At 36.6% G+C, this 19,991-nt stretch overlaps 1 protein-coding gene across 2 annotated transcripts in view; it reads right to left on the bottom strand.

The window, feature by feature from the left end:
• The window catches only part of LOC128867367 (probable serine/threonine-protein kinase MARK-A), an 89,341-nt gene that overhangs the window by 11,920 nt on the left and 57,430 nt on the right, over window positions 1-19,991 (bottom strand). The window contains exon 1 of one of the 2 annotated variants that reach the window (XM_054108519.1): window positions 19,582-19,856. The exons of the other annotated variant lie outside the window; for it this stretch is intronic. Coding sequence (XP_053964494.1) covers window positions 19,582-19,608 — 27 coding nt within the window. The 5' untranslated portion in view covers window positions 19,609-19,856. Of the gene's footprint in view, window positions 1-19,581; window positions 19,857-19,991 lie in introns of those variants that run through there. 2 annotated transcript variants of the gene reach the window in all.

The raw sequence follows: 19,991 nt of genomic DNA, 5'->3' as shown, positions 1-19,991 counted from the left end.
GGTATAATATCATTTTTACTTAATAATTACTTTTGCTTTGTAATCGCTGTCAAAAAAAATATATACATCGTGTGAAGAAAAATAATTCTCACTTCAGAGGTGAAATCTGCAAACAAAGAATAATCAAGCGCACAGTTTGATTGTCTCAACTCATCTGTCTCAGCTTCGCAGCCTTTGTTGCACCTTCATACGCGTATGTACGCGCTGACAAGCAAATAAATACTTGGTGCAATGCGAGTAGTACCACACCTAGATTTTGCGCTGGTTGCCGTACACAACCTTGTCACAGAATGTTAAGGGTATAATCAAATAAATGTATGCGAGTATGCATGTATGTGTGTGTGGATGCGTAGAACTGAAGAACAACATTGAGAAAATATAAACAAAATGTTATTTGCATGTATTTATATATTTACAGGTACTACATACATATTTTTTTCAGATGGCAAATAAAATGAGGAGCGTAACCGATTTCGTATTTAGCCAACTTAGAGCTGTCAGTGGCGGCCTGTGCAAAGTTCATGGTTGATATCACAAAATTTTACGCATGAAAAGATTGTAAAGCTGCAATGACTGTCTTATAGCTAATCTAGGTACGGCTTTCCCACTACTTGACTTCACCCAAATCGTGATTCAATGAGTAAGCGTACGATTTACAGTGGCGGACATTAGTTTGCGTACAAGAAGATTTTATATTAGTTTTGAATAAATAAATGCGATATGATCATTTTGCTTCTATACTTGGATGCGACGTTAAAATTAAAAACTCAGAATGGTTCGATAAAGAATGCAAGAGGATGATTGACCTAAAAAATGAAGCGAGGAAGAAATGGTTGCTGAAGAAAACTCGTGTCACTGAAGAAACATACATTGAAAAAAGGCACGCAGCAACGAAAATGTGCCAAAGAAAGAAAAGAAATTCCATGAAAAAGGAGATAGAGAACCTGTGCATAAATTTTAATGACAAGCAAACCCGCAAATTTTATAGCAAAGTTAAGGCAGAAAAGCGCGGATTTCAACCAAGGGCAAATATGGGGTGGGCCATGTAAAAATTGCTTTTTGAATCGGCTATAAAAAAAAAAAAACTAATCAATATTTTTTCAAACTTTTTTTTTTATTTTGAAGATTGAACATTGTCAATTATGAATGAAAAATAATATCGTTCAAATGACTGCCGCGACTGGCTTTACAGTAGGCCATTCGATCAACCCAATTTTTAAGCACATTTTAAGCACAATATATGCTCTTTCGTTTCAACATCCACAAGAAAGAGTTTATACTCTGTCTCATTCCCAATGTGAATTTTTGAGAGATGGTAATTTAATTAATAGTGACCTGTCAGACAACCAACTATCTTCCTTATGGGGTTAGGGGTAGTCAGAATTAAAAAAAATTGGATTTTTTTGCATTTTCCTAAAGTATAATATCTTAAAAATATTGTGTGAAAAATTGAAGTGAATCCGACAAATACTTTTTGAGTTATTCAACAATTAACAAAGGGCTCTCGGGCGCTCCGGAGCGTTAAATGCGCTTTTCTCAAAACTATGTTTTTGAAATGCAACTTAAAAACTGCTTGGTCGATTTTAATAAAATTTTTACTGCTTTTGAAAAACATAAAAAACTCGTGCCTTATCCAAGGATTTTTTTTTCAAAAATTTCGATTTTTTTAAATAATTATTGTAATTTTTGGTTTTTTTTTCTCGAAAATCTGAAAATTATTTTCTGAAGCCGTCATATTGTTAATTTTGAAAAAAAGCTTCAATCAGGCACAAGATTATCTATTAATAAAACTAATTTCTCTTGTCCGATTGAATTTAGATGAATCTCCAAGGACTATTGATAACCATCGCAAAAGATTTCTTTAGAAATAGGCTTCACATAAACATCGAAAACTTTTAGAATTATTAATTTTTTTTGAAATTTTGCTAAAGTCAAGATGAAATATCATCAAGTCGTGATGTATTAATGCTATGTTTTTATTTTTGTAAAATAAAGCAATTGACTTGCAAAAAAAAATTATTGAAGATCATCGTTTTCTCGTGCCTCTGACTACGCCTAATTTCCACGATAGTCGGTTCTACGTTACTGAAACGACCCGGATTTATATCCGGCCAAGGACTGTCACTCCAGCAGCATTCCCCGTATTTAAGTATGTGGAATGTTTATGCTGCTACAACAACAACAACAACAATTCCTAACCCCATAATAGAAACATTGTTTTTCCTTTTCTTCTAAGTATGCGCCTAGCTTGAATACATTTTATTAGAAGAAACCTCTCAAAATTTAATTGAAAAAGATATAAGCAGTAAAACGCATAAGTTTTCAGTGTCCATATTTCAAACCCTTACTGTAAATGTGGTCATGAGTGCGCATATTTACAAACTTATGTAGTTATGTACATACAAATATACACAAGTACAGGAGTCTGTAGATAGCAGAGTTTTAATTTGTTGCAATGTTTGTATGTATTTGTATTTTGTTTAAATTGAATGTCAGCACTGCATTAACCTCCTGTCAACGCTGGCAGTGATGGATGACGGGTCACGTGTTCAATGTTGTGCATTACAGCGGCCAAATGCGAAATGTTTCTTCTTAATTTTTCTACACCCAAATAAATTGTATGTACGCGTATTACAGTCAATTTAAATTTCCTGCCCGTGAGGTAGTAATTAAAATTCAGAAAATAAAGTAGCAACAAATTGCATTAAAATGTCGTGTTTTAAATGCTTTGATAATAGACGGGTGCAGTTGGACATAAAAAAAAAGTAGAAACACAAATATTAAGGTAGTTTATTTTAGAGAGATGATTTACTAACAGGAATAGCAAATATTAAAAATAAATAAATCATTAATTATTAATTAATGGTTGGTTGATTTAATGGCAATTTAAACGGTCGTTAAACCTCGGACTTACTATGTAAACTATTAGGAGCGCAACTAAGTTCCCGCTGTTCGTAAATAGATGCCGCCAGCAATGTGTGCTAGTCGATTCTAACATAACCTAAACGGCATAAACCAAGCCTAGACATATGGTAAACAAACTGCTTCGACACATTAGTGATTTTGTTTTGACATCATATACTTTTGGTTTTGTGAAAATGTCTGATTTTGTGCCGAATGATCGTCATTTGTTGAAAGTGTTGATTTTCCTCTTTCATTTGAAAAAACGGCGGCTGAAGCGCATTGCATGCTTTGGAAAGATTCAGAAACAGGGGACTTGGGTTCTTTATAAGTTAAATCCAAGGGATGTTGAATGTCATTATTTCGCCTGTGCACAACTGCTCCAGCAGCAAAAAAGGAAGGGTTTTCTTCATCGCATCGTGACGGGTGATGAAAAATGGAATCAATACAGCATTCCAAAGAAAAGAAAGTCATGGGGACTGTCCGGCCATACTTCTACGTCGTCGCCTCGGCCGAATATTCACGCTGCCAAGGTTATGCTATGTATTTGGTGGGACCAAGTTGGTGTTATTTATTCTGATCTCCTAAAACCAAGCGAAACCCTCACTGGGGATCGGTATCGACTTCAATTGATGCGATGGCCCCGAGTACTGCGCGAGAAACGGCCGCAATTCGCGGAGAGACATGAAAAAGTGATTCGGCCTCACTTTGCCAAACCAGTTAAAATCTAAGTGGCAACACTGAAATGGGAAATTCTACCCCACCCGCCATATTCTCCAGATATTGCGCCGTCCGATTATTACCTGTTCCGATCGATGGCACATGATCTAGCTGACCAGCAGTTCCATTCATATGAAGACATCAAAAAATGGGTCGATTCGTGGATGGCCTCAAAAGATTAACAGTTTTACGGCGACGGTATATGAGATCTACCAGAAAGATGGAAAAAAGTAGTAGCCAGCGATGGGCAATACTTTCAATGATTCACTTGTAACCATTTTTTCAGAATAAAGTTGTATTTTCATCAAAAAAATAGCGGTAACTTAGTTTCGCACCTAAAATGTATGTAGGGGTAGATAAATATTTGCTATTACTACTACTAAAATTCATTCAGCTGTGTGATACTCCATAATAAAAATGTCTAGCCTGCAATACTCATGTTGTCCAAGGATGATAGATACCAGGTGGATTCCACGTCATTCGTTTAAATTTAGCTTTAGCTTAGTGAAACACAAAACGAATGACGTCGGCATATCTGTCAAATTCGCTCAGAACGGAATAACGATCTGCTAGGTAGTACACCTCTAATAATCTTTTCACCAAGAGAACATGCTTAAAACTAGAAAGATCATAGGTGAGGTAGGCAGCAGCACGGTAAAACGCTCTGTCAACAGGGGAACCTCTCAGGGAGGAGTCTCATCCCATCTGCTGTGGTTACTAGTTGTCAACAATAACCTTACCAAATTCAATCGAAAGGGAATTAAAGTAGTGGCGTATGCGAACGACACAGTGCTTATGGTTTCAGGAATGTTTCCAATCAGTGAAATTATGGAAGGAGCTCTGGTATTACTCAGCAATTGGGCCACGGACTGTGATTTAAGTGTAATCCCGAGAAAAACTGAACTGATGCTATTCACTAAGAAAACCAAGGTACCAAACTTTGATTGCCCAAAACTAAACGACGTTAGTCTCACGCTAACCCAACAGGCGAAATACCTAAGTGTTATCCTAGACCCCAAACTCAGCTTGAAGTCCAACGTAGAGTACAGGGTAAAGAAAGCGAATATAGCACTTTACACGTGTAAGAGAATGTTAGGTAAAAAATGGGGTCTCGAACCAAAACTATCAAATTGGTCCTACACAGCTATTGTAAGACCAATACTAACATATGTGGCACTAGTTTGGTGGCCTGCAACAGAAAAGAACTACAACCAAATGAAGCTGAACAAGATAAAAAGAACAGCGTGTATCTTAACTGCAGCAGCGCTTAGCACCAGTCCTACTGAAGCGCTTAATGTACTAACTCATCTCCTACCAGTAGATTTACACATTAAAACAATCCCTACTTGCAGCGCGGCACTTGCACTCGCTGCTCAAAAACAGATTGGACTACACAGCCCCCGACCTTAACTTCAAGAAAGACTTAACGATACGTTTTCCACCGAGAGCCGAATGGAGCATAGACGCCAGCTGAGGTACTATTTTATTTGGGAAATTGGAATAGTAATTTTCAAGCAGAAGTTCTGAGGATAACGGAAGCTTGCAGGACAATTAAAAATCATCCACAACAACTATCGGAAGTATGTATTTTTTCAGATAGTCATGCAGACATCTTAGCTTTAAAGTCACCTACAACCAATTCAAAAATCGTCAAGCAATGCAAAGGAAGAACTTAATGATTTAGTGCGCACGACAGATATCACTCTCAGCTGGCTACCTGGTCATAGCAACATACTTGTAGAAGGAAATGAGAGAGCTGATGAACCGGCAAGACAGGGGCATTCTATTTATAACAAATCTGAAGTGGTAAAAATAGGCTGTCCCCTAGGCATGCGCAAAAAGGAGTACTTCTCGCCATTCCAGAAGCAGGCAGTTGACAGATGGACTAACGCGAATACCATCAAAATAACTAAACAAACATGGCCCAATTTCTACAAATCCAGAATTGACAAGTTGTTAAGAAAGCGATGAACAGATATATTCAGAATTACGTCAACAATAAACGGCTACTAGCCTCTGGGAGGCCATGCCAGGAAGATGATAAAGGCCGTACAATGATAGAGGTTGAAGCAGCAATCAAGAATAATCTAACGAAACAGTCTTTCACTCTCTGTGTGAGTGCCCAAGTCTGGGTGCTCTACGACATAGAACGCTGGGGGAATTCTCGATGGTTAAACGGGAAGAAATTGCAGAAAAGGCAGAATAGATGACATGGGCAAATTCATAGTCAAGTCAAGATAGTTCGATTAAGGGGGGAGCCTGGTTTATGAGGTCTAAAAATTGCATCTCTTTGCGATTTTTTTTTAAAGAAAAAAATTAATTTAGCACTGCCAAGCTTTTTCTATCTTTTAATGAACATTTAAAAAGTATAAAAAATTGTTGTACTGGTTAAAATAAGTTGAAAAAAATGTTTAACATAGAAATTAGTAGAGCGCTGCAACGCTGGAGTTTCCAACTGGCGTACAAGATACAGCTCGTAATTATCATCTAAAGCAAAAAATTCAAATGGATTTCTAATTATCATGATTTTTCATTCTAGATGAACTAAGAAAACTGAGAGAAATTCCAAAATTTCAACTTTTTGGAGGTTTTAAAGAAAAAAATGCCTTTCTATAAAAAAAAAATCACTTCAACTTGGTATAAAAATCTGGAAAAATTTTTTTTTATCTATTTTGTTAGTTCAAATAGAAGAGAATTTAATACTGAAGGGAACAAGCTATGATTAATTTCAAAATGTTCATTAGTTTATTTTTATTCATGCACGCCAATTCAAAGAAATCATAAAAATGAAAAGTCGAGAAAAGAAGATAAAGTTTGTACTATAGCTGTCCGGTCACAGCGTAACTACCTAACGCTCGCCTACCTTTGGCTTTGTATCTACGGAAATATTGAAAATTAGGCTCTGTAACTTTGTGTGAATATTCTGAAATATATTAGTGCTTCTACAAGTGGTGTACCAAAATGGCATTTTTTGTACTAGTTGCTTCTGGGCCGTGTCACCCAGATAACACCTAAACCACCATCACCACCACCACCACGCGGTTGGCTCAGCAGTATTCACCTCACCTTTTCAATGAACGGCGACTCAAGTTCTTCAATTTCCCCGTTGCAACTTTCAATTAAGCTGCATCTTCTTCCTTTTTCTCTCTCTCTCTCTCTCTACTGTTTTCAACGTAGCACCTACTACCATTAAATACTTTAGGGCTCAAAGGAAACCACAGGGTTGCTTAGCATTGATGCTAAAAGTGTCGGAGGTAATCCTAGGAACCCAGAGAATTGCTTAGCATTGATGCTCAAAGTGTCGGAGGTGGTCTTATTTTGTAAATCTTCTAACTGTCGTTTGTTTTTGAGGATTTTATGTAGCTTATCTTGAAATGTATCTGAATGAGTAGTTTCACTCGCAGACACCCGTGTAAAGAGAAGAAAAAATTGGGAGCTTTCTATATATGCCAGAAAACATACAACACCGACGGAAAGAAATTGTCAAAAAACAACGAGATTCTTAGTTACTTGAAATTTACACTTTATTTTAACAGAATTTAATGGGAGATAAAACGGCACACCCAAGAATTTTCTAAACATTCTGATTAAAAGGTTATACATTTTGATGGAAATTTTAAGAATTTTTTTGTTTTAATTCGCACCAAGTCGATACTTGAATTTGTATGGTTTTTCTCGGAAAATGAGCTATATTTCCATGAATAATGATTGAAATGAATTGAGAAATAAATAAATTGCCAAAACTTGTCAAAAGACCCAAGTGTTTTATTTATTTAACGCAGTGTATGTATGCGGGTGTGTAGCTGCTGTGTATCATTTGTGTGTAAATGGCAGTTCTTTGGTAGAAAAACATATATTTTTAAACATAGCTAACTGACCATTTCCTTTTAACTTTCCTTTTTTGCTATTTCCAAATAAATGTCTGTTAAATATTGAATTTTATTTACTTTGATGCACACGACCGGCGATAAATGCCATCAACTTTAAAGCAACTCAATTTGTCATTCACAAAAGTTTTTCGGAATTGTGTATGGCATACATTTATTTAGACGTTTTGCTTATGTTTTCTCGAAGGGTAAAAATAATATTGGGAAATATGTTAATGACTTTGAATACTTTTATTTGTTTCTAACTTTTATTGGGGTTTCGAAGTAAAGGATTTCAGCAAAGTTTTTTAACAAAGCTTAAATATGTGTGTCTGCACACATACATACGTACAGTGGAGTATGGATACAATATACACTACATATAGTGAACACTTGGATAAAACAAACCATTGTTAGAATGGAAAAAGTAAATAAAAAAACACAAAAATAGAATGCGAAAAGCTAAACAAAACGCGGGAACAAAACAAAGTACATGGAAATGTAGCAAGAAAACTAACTGTAAACACCAGTTGCTGTGCGTATGTCAAATCATTGTGAGTCCCATGCTAAAAGAAATGTAAAACTGTTTGATATAATTAACTTAAAGTTGGAGGATGGTTCCATATGTAGAAGTCCACGCAAGTGGGAAAAGTTACTGAACGCCATTCACTTGGGAGTGGCCAGGACGATTCTTCTGCATATGGTTCAAGCAGCTCACCACTTCCGAGATTAGCCCAAGTATCCTCTGGGTAGCCTCCGAACACCTGTTCAGGAGTGAGCCAACATGAGCAGGCGAATCATCCCATGATAACTGGTTATGTGCTTGGTTTGTGACCCGCCACTTAAAAATCCCCCCCAATGAAAAGATTTACAAAGCCTCTGATGAGAACTTCCTATACTGATGACAACCCCCGCAAACGAACTAAGGACTACGATTTGAGGGCATGCACCTGGAATGTCCAGTCCCTTAATGGGGAAGGTGCCTCTGTCCGGCTGGTTGATGTCCTCGTGAGAGTAAGTCAGCCTTCACTGCCATCCAAGAGATGCGATGGACGGGGCAAGGTAAGAAAAACATAGGACCTTGCGACGTCTACTACAGCTGCCATGTAAAGGAGCGCAAATTCGGTGTCGGATTTGTTGTGGGAGAGAGACTTCGTCGCCAAGTACTGTCGTTCACTCCGGTGGACGAGCGTCTCGCAATATTCCGCATCAAAGCCCGATTATTTAGCATCTCGCTCATTTGCGCCCACGCCCCGATGGAAGAAAAGGACTATGCGAGCAAATATTCCTTTTATGAGCGTGTGAAACGTTCCTATGAGCGCTGCCCCTGCTACGACATAAAAACCGTGCTTGGCGACTTCAACGCCAGAGTGGGCAAGGAGGGAATTTTTGGTTCCACGGCTGGAAAATTCAGCCTGCATAACGAAACATCCTGTAATGGACAGAGGCTGATCGACTTCGCCGGTGCCTGAAACATGGTAGTCTGCAGCACCAGATTCCAGCACAAGGAGATACACCAAGCTACCTGGCTGTCTCTCGATCCATACCACACCGAACTACCGACTTCACGTTGGCATTAAATATTTTCAGTTTTGTGTGACCGGGGATGTGGGCTGATCTTCATACCTTGTCTAGCATGCCAAATGCAACGCGTCCCTAGATATTCGGTTGCCTATGTCAGTTGTTGATCCGCCGTTTTTTGAAATTATGCTCCCAAGGGAACAAAATTCCTCTATGCACATCTTCAAGCGGCGTGTCGGCAATTTGAAGGGCTTGCCTTTCGGTGGTGTTAATCCGCATTACTTTGGTGTTTGCTATGTTAATTTTCAGACCTGTTTGTGCTACTGCATGGCATACCGCTTGTAGTTTAGCGGATCCATCTGAGTATTTGTGCGATAGTAAACAAATGTTGTCCGCATAGTCTAGGTCTTCAAGCCGGTCCCTGCTTGCCGCACACGCTTGTCACATTGTTAGGTCTAGGACTAGGTTGAATAAGAGTGGAGATAAAATACATCCTTGCCTAACACCGGTTTGAACTTCGATACTACTACCACTTAGAGAATTTTCCTATTTCACGCGGTATGAAGCGCCCGGGTATATTTCTTTTATGGTGATAACAGGCACTCCTTTGCATTCAAGAGCTTTCCAGATTGCTCCATGAGTAAGAGTATCGAATGCTTTCTCAAACCCGATGAAGCAGAGGTAAGAGGAGTTTAAATTAGTCTCAAGAAAAGTCTCTGAGACTCGGTAGATTTTGCTCTAGCCGTTTAATTATTTATTTCTTATAATAAAGGGTTTTCCAATAACAGGTGTTAGGTGTTAAACAGGAGAGATGATTAACGATTTTTTATGGCCGGAATTGGATGGTATTGATCTGGTGAACGTTAACAAGATGGCGCTACGTGCCACATAAACAGCGTAACCATTGATCTTTTACGGGAAAAGTTTTCGGATCGTGTTATCTCTCGAAGAGGTGATCACAATTGGCCACCGAGATCTTGTGACTTTTTCCTTTGGGGCCACGTGAAAAAGAAGGTCTGCGCCAACAGCGCCAACAGCCCAGGGTCGATTCAAGACCACAAAGATGGAGTTCGTGAGGCTATTGCGGACATAGGGCAGCCACTTGGTAATTCGGTTATGGAAAGTTTCATGAAAATGATATTGTCCTGTAAGCGTGGTCGTGGTTGTCATTTGCCAGATGTTATTTTCCACTATTAACGGCATACCTTTCTCTTTATAATGAAATAAACATCCGATCATTTATATTAAAAAATATAATTTTTCTTTGAATATCAAAATAACACCTCTTACTGGAAACCCCTTTATATTAAATGAATTAAAATGTGTGAGCATGAAATAAATTAACAAGTGAGTTTTAAAAATATTTTTTTATATTGTTTTCACTTAATTTTCTTATTTCATGAATTTGTTTCTACTGGAATTTTTTGCGAATGTATCGTATCGGGTAAAAATAGAATCAGGTGTATATCAAATCTATGGATTTTTATAGAGCTCTATGAAGGTTTAAAAATGTTTGAATTTATTTGAATTAAATTTTTTTTATTTTTAATTTTTTTTTAATTTTTAAGTTTTTGTTTTTCGTTTTTTATTTAATACCCACGGAAGTTGAATGACCTCTCGAATAGCTCAACTTCAAGCTTCAATGCATCCATTGCATTTATGACACACCTGTGTATGTACATATGCGCGAAAAAATATATTTGCAGAAAAAAAATGGTTTGACAAGTTAGTGAAATTCGTACTGTAATTGATGGATGACCAAGCAACAACAACCACGACAAGTCAATAACACAGTGATTTTGCAATGGGCAAACTTTTGTGGTTGTTTTTGCTGCTGTACAGCAATTAGTTTGTAAAACTAACTGTGTTTTATGAATGTTTGATGCACCGCAAAATAAAAAAATAAAAAAAAAAAATAAAAAAAAAAATAAAGAAATAAAAATAAATCAAAAACCAGCAAATGAAAATAAAGGCCAACAAATGTAAATGCAAAATCCGCATGGAACTAAAAAGTGGTAATAAAATATAAAAAAAATGAATGTACACGGAAAATACCAACAAGAACTGCATGACAGCGGTGAGTATTTGTATACACAAACTCACACAATAAACTCCATGAAACGTGCCAAAAAAAAAAAACGTATAAATTGAAGAAGAAAGTACCTCAATGCATTTATTGTTGTTTATGTTTCATGTTGTCACTTTTTGCGTGTAGTGGCTTGTGTAGGCATTTGCTTTTACTTTTTTTCATATATACGGGTATAAATGTCGGCATGTAAATGCCCTGCTGGGAAAACTTGAATTATTGAAATAGATTCCCAACTGGACACTGGTACTATTCTGGTGAATTCAACACTGGTTGGAAACTAACGAAAATTGGCTGTGAAACGTGCTAGATCTTAACTGTGTGCTGGTATCGAATGATCTGACGCTATTGAAAAAATTTAATATTATTCTTCAGGGCTTCAACCAATCTAATTGAAAATGGTAGAATCCAGGCTCATTAGTCAAACCCTAATAGCCTTAATCGTGATTAACGACTTAATTCAGATTTATCTTAGGCATTAAGTGCAACTAATGCGAATTACCAACTGAACTTCTTCTTCTTTTTCTTCTTCTTAGCGTCACAGTCTTTGGTGAACCATTGCTTCCTTCTCAGCTTCTTACCATCGATCTCGATTTACAGCCACTTCCCTCCAACATTGCACGCGTATTTTTCTAAGATCAGCTTCCACATCTTCTAGCCACCTTTTCCTCGGGCGTCTTCTGTTTCTTTCTCCAATTAGGCGAAGATCTAGTCTCGTTGATCGCTCCCATGGCATTCTAGCCACATGTCCCAGCCATAATTAAGTCGTTGAGACTTAATGAATCTTATTATAGTTTCTTTCTTAACTATGTCTTCCAGTTCGGCATTTTGCCTAATGCGATAAGTGTGTCAACAAAAGTCTATGTACTCTTAATTTCTTGCGCTGTCTTGCGCCAGCGTTCTTTTAGAAATAACGGGGATTTTTGAAAAATGTGTGCAGTAATGAGTAAATTCATTATAGTTGGCGTGTTTAGCTTGAGCTGGACAAAATATTCGATTTTTATAGACAAAATGCCTCGAAAAGAGTTATCACTCGATGATCGTGGAAATATCTTGCATCTCCACACAAAGGAGCAAAAATCGTATGCAGAGATAGCTAAGATTATGGGTAGAAGCAAATCCACTATTCAGTCTGTTATTGGGCGATTCAAATACGAAGAGCGCATTAAAAATAACATAAGATCCGGCCGGCCACCTGCGCTTTCCGATCGTGACAGGCGCATAATAAAGCATCTGGTGGACAAGGGACCGTTTTGTAGCTCAGTGCAAATTGCGTAAGGTCGCAACATTGACAAGCAGGTGCACCCGGAAACAGTCCGTAGAGCGATAAAAACATATAACTTTAAGTCCTACACTCCTCGCAAGAAGCCGCAAGTAAATCTAATTAATAGGAGAAAGCGCTTGGAGTTTGCACAATCGTATGTGAAGAAACCAATTGACTTCTGGCGGAAGGTCATCCTCTCAGATGAGTCGAAGTACAATATTTTTGTCTCAGACGAGCATCTCCGCGTATGGAGGAGACCAGGAGAAGCAATAAATCCAAAATATACCATAAAAACCGTAAAACACGGTGGCGGAGGTATTATGGTTTGAGGCTGCATGGCTGCAGCAGGAGTCGGAAATTTGGAATTTATCGACGGAGTGATGGACCAATACTTGTATATTGATATTTTGAAAAAAAAAAAAAATATAAAGAGCAGCGCCGAGAAATTGGCACAAAGCAATGAACTCCAAGCTGTACCTCGCGTACAACACTCCACACCTTTTGTTTTTAATTAATAATTACATTAACCGTTTGAGTGCTAAGCGATTTTCTTTAATACATACGAAAATTGCGAAGCAAAATTTGGTCTAAGAAAACTGAAATATGATGGCTTTACAAATATAAGCATAGAGGACACAAAAAATTACATATTTCAATAATTTTATTTTTATTTTGTAGACTAAACTATTAGTTATGATTATAAGAAAAACTTATTTACATTTTTTTAATATCATCTTTTTTTTTTTTTTACAACAAGTTCCGGCATTATTATTCAAATTTTGGCACATTTGTGGTTCCCCACACATGTACCATGCACACCTTTTTTGCAAATGTTGCATATTAGCCGGGAACGCTTTGGATTTTTAGATCCTTTTACACTACATACTACACATTTGCGCAATTTATTTTCAAAATATCGATATTGAACGAAAAATAAAAATTGTTTTTAACGGTCTCAACTAATTTATACTTTTATATGACATAAATTTTTTATAAATATCGCAAAATAATATTCAACACGTTCCTAGCCGAACGCCAAATGCATAGTGATGCAATCGTCGCTATAGCAACGCGCCGCAAATTTGGAGTAATTAGTTATCGTCGCTATATCGACGAATCGCACTCAAACGGTTAAGTATGAAATCTTACTATTTTTATTTCATTATTTAAAAGAAAACATACTGTTTTCATAGCCTGCATCAACGTTTTTTAAATTTATCAAAAATTTGGCCAAGTTATAGGGTGATTTGTTCACATATAACAAGAGTACGGTGACTTAAGTGGCACACTGTATCTATTGTGAATGAAAAATAATGAAACTTTTAAACATAAGAGCAAGAAAGGCTGAGAAATGACATTTTAAGATTTTTTTAAAATAAATCAAATCAGCAGAATCTTAACTGGGCCAGCAATCCCAATTGAAACCGCCGTCTGTCTAGGCTATAAGAACATTGCTCCAAATCATCATATTAAAATTGTATTAAAGTTGAACTCTTTGGAAGAGAATACGCTCACTTTTCTTGAAATATGGTATTGAGTGTACATAGAGTTCAAATGCGCTCACTATTTTCAGAGATTTGTACTAAAATTTAGATGACAATTCTTTGATCGATTATTTAAACCCCCTAACGCCTACCCGGTGGGTCTTTTTGACTCTCTTTTTAAAATACGTACACGAAGTTTAATGAAAAAAGGCAGTTCAAGGGTTTAAACTACAAATCTAACTATGCACCATGAACCTTATCCGACCAATCTTAAAGTATGGAAGTGAGATATGGACTCCTAAAGTTACTGACTGCGCGCTGATTGACAGCATTAAAAGGAAAAATTTAAGAAAAAATTTCAGCCCAATAAGAATGGATGATTGTACCTAAAGAATCCAGTATAACTCCGAACTACACTCACTCAGAACGATATAGCTGTGCGTTTTGTTAAAGCTCAACGTCTGTATGCTCCCCGTATGCCTGCTGACTGTGCCGTGAAGAAAGCCATGACAGGAAAGCTAATAGGCGTAAAGGCCAAAAGCAGACCAAGAAACCGAACGGTAGGTGCAGTAGAAAACGATCTCAAGGATTTGGAAATACGTAACTACGAAGCAAAAGCTCAAGATCGACTGCTTTGAAGGAGCATTGTGAGGAAAGCTTTGATGCACCCCGCGTTTCAATGCTGTTAAAGAAGAAAGAGGGTTAAATGGTTCTACAGAAATTATTACTAGCGGTCACTGAAGATCAAAAACTTCTACGGCCGCCGTAGCTGAATGGGTTTGTGTGTGACTACCATTCGGCATCCAGAGAGAACGTAGGTTCGAATCTCGGTGAAACATCAAAATGAAGAAACAGTTTTTTCTAATAGCGGTCGCTCCTCGGCAGACAATGGCAAACCTCCGAGTGCATTTCTGCCCTGAAAAAGCTATCATTCATAAAAAATATTTGCCGTTCGAAGTCACCTTGAAACTGTAGGTCCCTCCATTTGTGGAACAAAAAAAGGGTATACGCATTTTTTTAGTTTACTATGGTAGATTATTTCTATCATCCGATGAGGCGTCCCTTGGATTGTTTGAGAGAAAGTTTCTGCGCAGGCTTTTTGAATCTTTGCACGGAGGCGACGGCATCACAGACGATGGAACAATGAACTGTACCACCTTTACGAAGATCCGGGGGCTTCGTTGTCTGCATTTTGTCGTCCCAGTGGATTCAAACGCTCCGGCTCTGAAAGTATTCGATGTGATACCAGCTGGTGCAAACAGAGGAAGATCAGGTGGAGAAGGACTTGGCTTCACTTGGTGTGTGTGCAACTGACGTAGCTTAACACGAGAGAAAAACGACTGGTGCGCTTTGTTAAACAATTTTTAAGTATTGCTCGGGCATTAAATGATTTATGATGATTTGCAAAACTTAACGGAACAGAAATGTCGACACACTTGCCAATGCTCAGCTGTGAAACCATAACTAATAGATATCGATAGTTCTCATGCAGCACCCGATACAAATTTTGAAAGTTGGATTCATATGGTTTTTGTTAGAGAATGAAATGTGTTTTCACAAAAAAAAGAAAATAAATATAAAAATACTCTTAATTTCGTTCATTCTGTGAAGACTTTGAGTACTGAAAATCTAAAAAATTATAGTATAAGTCTGTTTTTGTTATCAAAATGGAAATGTGTGTTCGTCAAAACCTCATGTTTGTTGAAGAAAGTTACTAGTTGAACACTAGTTGGAAATGGATAGTTTTTCCTATGGGGTGCTTGCAGCTAGCCATATCAAGTGTATTTATTTATGCTTTACCGCTTGCTGGTAATGAAGTACTCAAAAATCCATTGGCAGCGGCGTGCGATTCGCGTTTGTTTTGATTTCATATTCGCCCACTTTTTACATATTTCACATTTTCGCATCACTTATTATCACTTTCTTTTGGTTTTCGTTTTATAATTTCTTTCATTGAATACAATTTCCGTGATTATATAAGTATTTGCATGAAATTTGTGAAATATTATGCAATAAATAATTTGGCTGCAGCTATGAACAAAAGCCGTCATATTCCTATCATTTATTTGTTTATTTATATTTCTATTATATCACCTCCGCGGCTGAAAACTAGATAATCGGCTTCAGTTTCAGCAAACGTGCAGAATGTGCACTGAGAGCAATCATCAGCAAACAGCGCATAGACAAACGATGATCAGCAAACGATGAGCTCAACTTCCAACGCATATCCCTCACGTAGAGCGGAAGCCAACTCATTGATGAGTGCTCACGAAACACATATTGCTGTAGGGCGGAAGTAACGGTATGTGTTAAATCTTACGATAACATTCGGATGTGGTGGGCTTGCACGCACACATAAATGCTAATATACGAGGAAGGAATGTGCATGCGGTGGCCTCATAGCTAGTTATGTATATGAATCGAAAATGCAGGAAAAGTTTTCAAATTATATGCAAAAATTGTCCATTAATAAAAAAATAATAAAACATAATTTAGCATAGCGCATAAACTTATTTATTTAAACAAATTACATTTTTCATTTTTAGTACACTACAACTTAGTGTTTTTTTATTACAAAATTCGATATCAATTTGCTTATTTTTTGAGAAAAAAAAATTTAAATTAATTCCATGTAGTTTGCAAAAGAAGTATTCGCACATGTTTTTTTCCCATAGGCGGCCGCAGTAGCCCAACGAGTTGGTGCGTGACTACCATTCGGAGTTCAGAGAGAACGTAGGTTCGAATCTCGGTGAAACACCAAAATGAAGAAAAAGTTTTTTCTAATAGTGGTCGCCCCTCGGCAGGCAATGGCAAGCCTCCGAGTGTATTTCTACCATGAAAAAGCTCCTCATAAAAATATCTGCCGTTCGTAGTCGGCTTGAAACTGTAGGTCCCTCCACAAATAGGAGGAGGAGCTCGGCCAAACACCCAAAAAGGGTGTTACAAAAATTATAGTAAGCGCCTGAAAATGGTAGAAAGAGAAGCAAAAATACTGTTGCTGAAAGAAAAATTATTTTTAACCTCTGTTCTGGTGGAAATTTACTTTCAGAAATCAGAAAAATTGTTAATAAAAGCCACTATACTGTGAGAAGTATTTTAAAACGATTTAAAAATATAAAAAAATTTGGAAGAAATCGAGCCGACCAAGAAAGATGACCGAAGACCACCAAAGACTCCTTCATCTGAAATTGTAGCCGAGCTTAAGGAAAGCTTTGATATCGAGGTGACCCCCCGAATAGTGCAATACTTTTAGAAGAGCTGGACGGAGCGCAAGAGTTCCGAGGAAGAAACAGAAGCAAAACAAACCAGCATAAAAGATTTAATTTGGCAACAAAATCATATTTCCATAAAAACATGAATTCTGAAACAACGCATTCTTTTCTGATGAAAGCAAATTTAATATATACCAAAGTAATGGTCGAATTCCAGTATGGCGAAAACCAAATAAATACGGAGTTGAAAAAAACAACGACAGGCAACTACTCAAGTGCATCAAACGAAGAAAAACTTCATATTTGGCGCATATTCTTCGGAACCCGAAACATAAACTATTGCAACTCATATTGCAGGCAAGATTGAGGGAAGAAGAAGTATCGTAGAGCTTCTAATCATATTAACAGCGTTGGGCATTCAAGAAAGAGGGAATGGAAGAAAGAGCTAGCAAACCTCAGTACGCGAATTAAGGGATGAAATGCTAAAACGCTATGGCTGCGGCAAGACCGCTGGATTAACGAAAGACGCGGCAGTTGGACGGCTAGACTCATAAAAGACGTCGCCACATGGAACAGCAGGAACTTCGGTGAAGCTAATCTTTATAAAACCCAAATGCTTACGGGGCACGGGTATATCCACAAAATACCTATTCAAAATAAGGAAAAGCGAACACCCCACAGGCATATACAGAGATGTCGACGAAGACGACGCTGAACCCACATTCTTTCAATACATGCGTTGGGAACAAGAACGTCGAACGCTGTGACTGTGAATGCAGTCGGTCACATAACGATTGAAAATGCAATCGACAAGGTTCTAAGTAGCGAAGAAACGTGGGAGATCATCAGTGGTTTCGCGCAAAGAATTCTCCGTATAAAATAGCGGAACCTGGACGCAGGCTAATAGACATAGAGCATTGTAATGAGGAAGATGGAACGCCTCTCTGAAGTAATGCGGAAGCGGTTCCAGAGTGGGTGACGGTTCCAAGCGAGGGTGGGTTTTTTAGTCTCCGGACATACCATTGGTACGACGGCAGCTTTGATCATGCATTAGGCATTTTAAAGCCCCTCATCCAAGTATGAAAAAAATCGGCTAAGTTGTTTTGGTGTGTATAGGTAACACATACACGCACATACTCCTACACATATATAAGTATATAGGGACATACGAATGAAGCTTAATGTTCGTTTTTTATCAATAAGTGGTACTGAATTTTCTAAATAATGAAATACCTTCACTTGAATTTTGAAAAAATAAATTTTAATTTTGTTTTTATTTTTAAACTAAGGTCTTCCTTAAAACATATGTAAATCGAAGTTTTTATAATTTTTGGAGGAAAAAAAAATTTTTAGAATAAATAAATAATTAGAATAAATAATTTTTTTAATTAAAAATTGTGTTTTTTAACAGATTTTAGTTTAAAAACTAAATTTTTTTTTCAAAATTTAATAAAAATTTGGTTTTATTTTTTAAACAAAGTTCTAAATTTATTATTAAATTAATTTTTTAATTAATGTCTTTGTTAAGGAAAATAAATCGAAATTTTTATTAAATTTTGGAAAACAAACAAGGAACAAAAAGAAAAATATTTAATATTAAATTAATGTAAATTTTGTTTTTCGTTCCAAAATAAAATAAATCCAAATTTTTATTAACCTTTGGAAAATTTGGTTTTTTATAATTTTCAATTAAATTTTTTTTAATATTCAATTAATTTTATTTTAATTTTCAATTTAATTTTTTTTAATTTTCAATTAAATTAAAACGAAATTTTTATTAAATTTTGAAAAAAAAAATTTAATTTTTTTTAATCTTTAAATTAAGGTCTTCGTTAAAAAAATAAATCGAAGTTTTTATGAAAAAAATGTATTTTTTAAACAGACCTTAATTTAAAGATAAATAATTTTTTTTTTCAAAATTTAATAAAAATTTCGTTTCATTTATTTAACAAAGACCTAAGTTCACTTTTTTGCTAGCCAATAAATGTAAATTTTACGTTTGATGTGAAGCGGAAGCTGTTCACGGCAGTGGGATTTTTCGTGGAAGCCGCAAATTGTAATCACTTTAAATTCGAATATTCGCTTAAAATAAAGATGAAAGTTGCTTAATTTAATGGAAGATGATGACACCGCATTTGCATATTCCGCGTATACATCCCTATATCTGGACATATTCGATTTTAGTACGGCCAGCCTAATTCAGTAACTCGCCACTTATGGCTGGGCAAGTGATAGAAATGAAAAAATGCTGTTACTAAATTTCATCCGAATGCCGGCTCATTGGCCAATTAAGCCAAAATCGATTGAATTTTGATTCGCGCGCATTCACAGGTCAGAGAAAAATAATATTTATTACATTCCCGAAATCACAAATATGGTGGTGGATATTCGTCTGCATTTGTATTAAAGTATCAAACACTTTTTGGCAATACGGGAAGCCACTTTCCGCCTAAAGCAATTATTAACTACACTTCACTTTCAGTTTCACTTTGGCACGAGTAGTTCCACTTAAGGCGAATCCACTTACTTCGTTGGTTATACTGGAAGCAGCCATTCTGGAAGATTTGCACACTTTGCCGGTTTCACAAATGAGATAAAAAATTATAACAAAAAATATTAACTAAATTTGCATAAGTATTTGACCGCATCAGATATTTATAGAATGTGAGGCACTGTTGTTATTCCAATTCACTTGAAAATACACGCGAACTCAAGTGTTTTTGAACGAAGCCACTTAAGGTAACTTGGGCTCAGCACGAGCCGGCAACGCGTCGATCAGCTTTGCGAAATCAAACTAAACTAAACCAATTGCAACGCGTGCACTTTCAATTTATGCAAACAACAGTAACGGCAACAAAACTGAAAAGGAAATGAAAGAAAACAAAACGGAAAAAGCAAAGATCAAGCAAAAGAAAAAACAAAACAAAAACAAAAAAA

This window comes from Anastrepha ludens, chromosome 6, assembly GCF_028408465.1.
Source record: "Anastrepha ludens isolate Willacy chromosome 6, idAnaLude1.1, whole genome shotgun sequence".
Lineage (NCBI taxonomy): Eukaryota > Metazoa > Arthropoda > Insecta > Diptera > Tephritidae > Anastrepha > Anastrepha ludens.
Note: the sequence above shows the minus strand (reverse complement) of the source record. Positions and strands in the feature narration are given on the sequence as shown.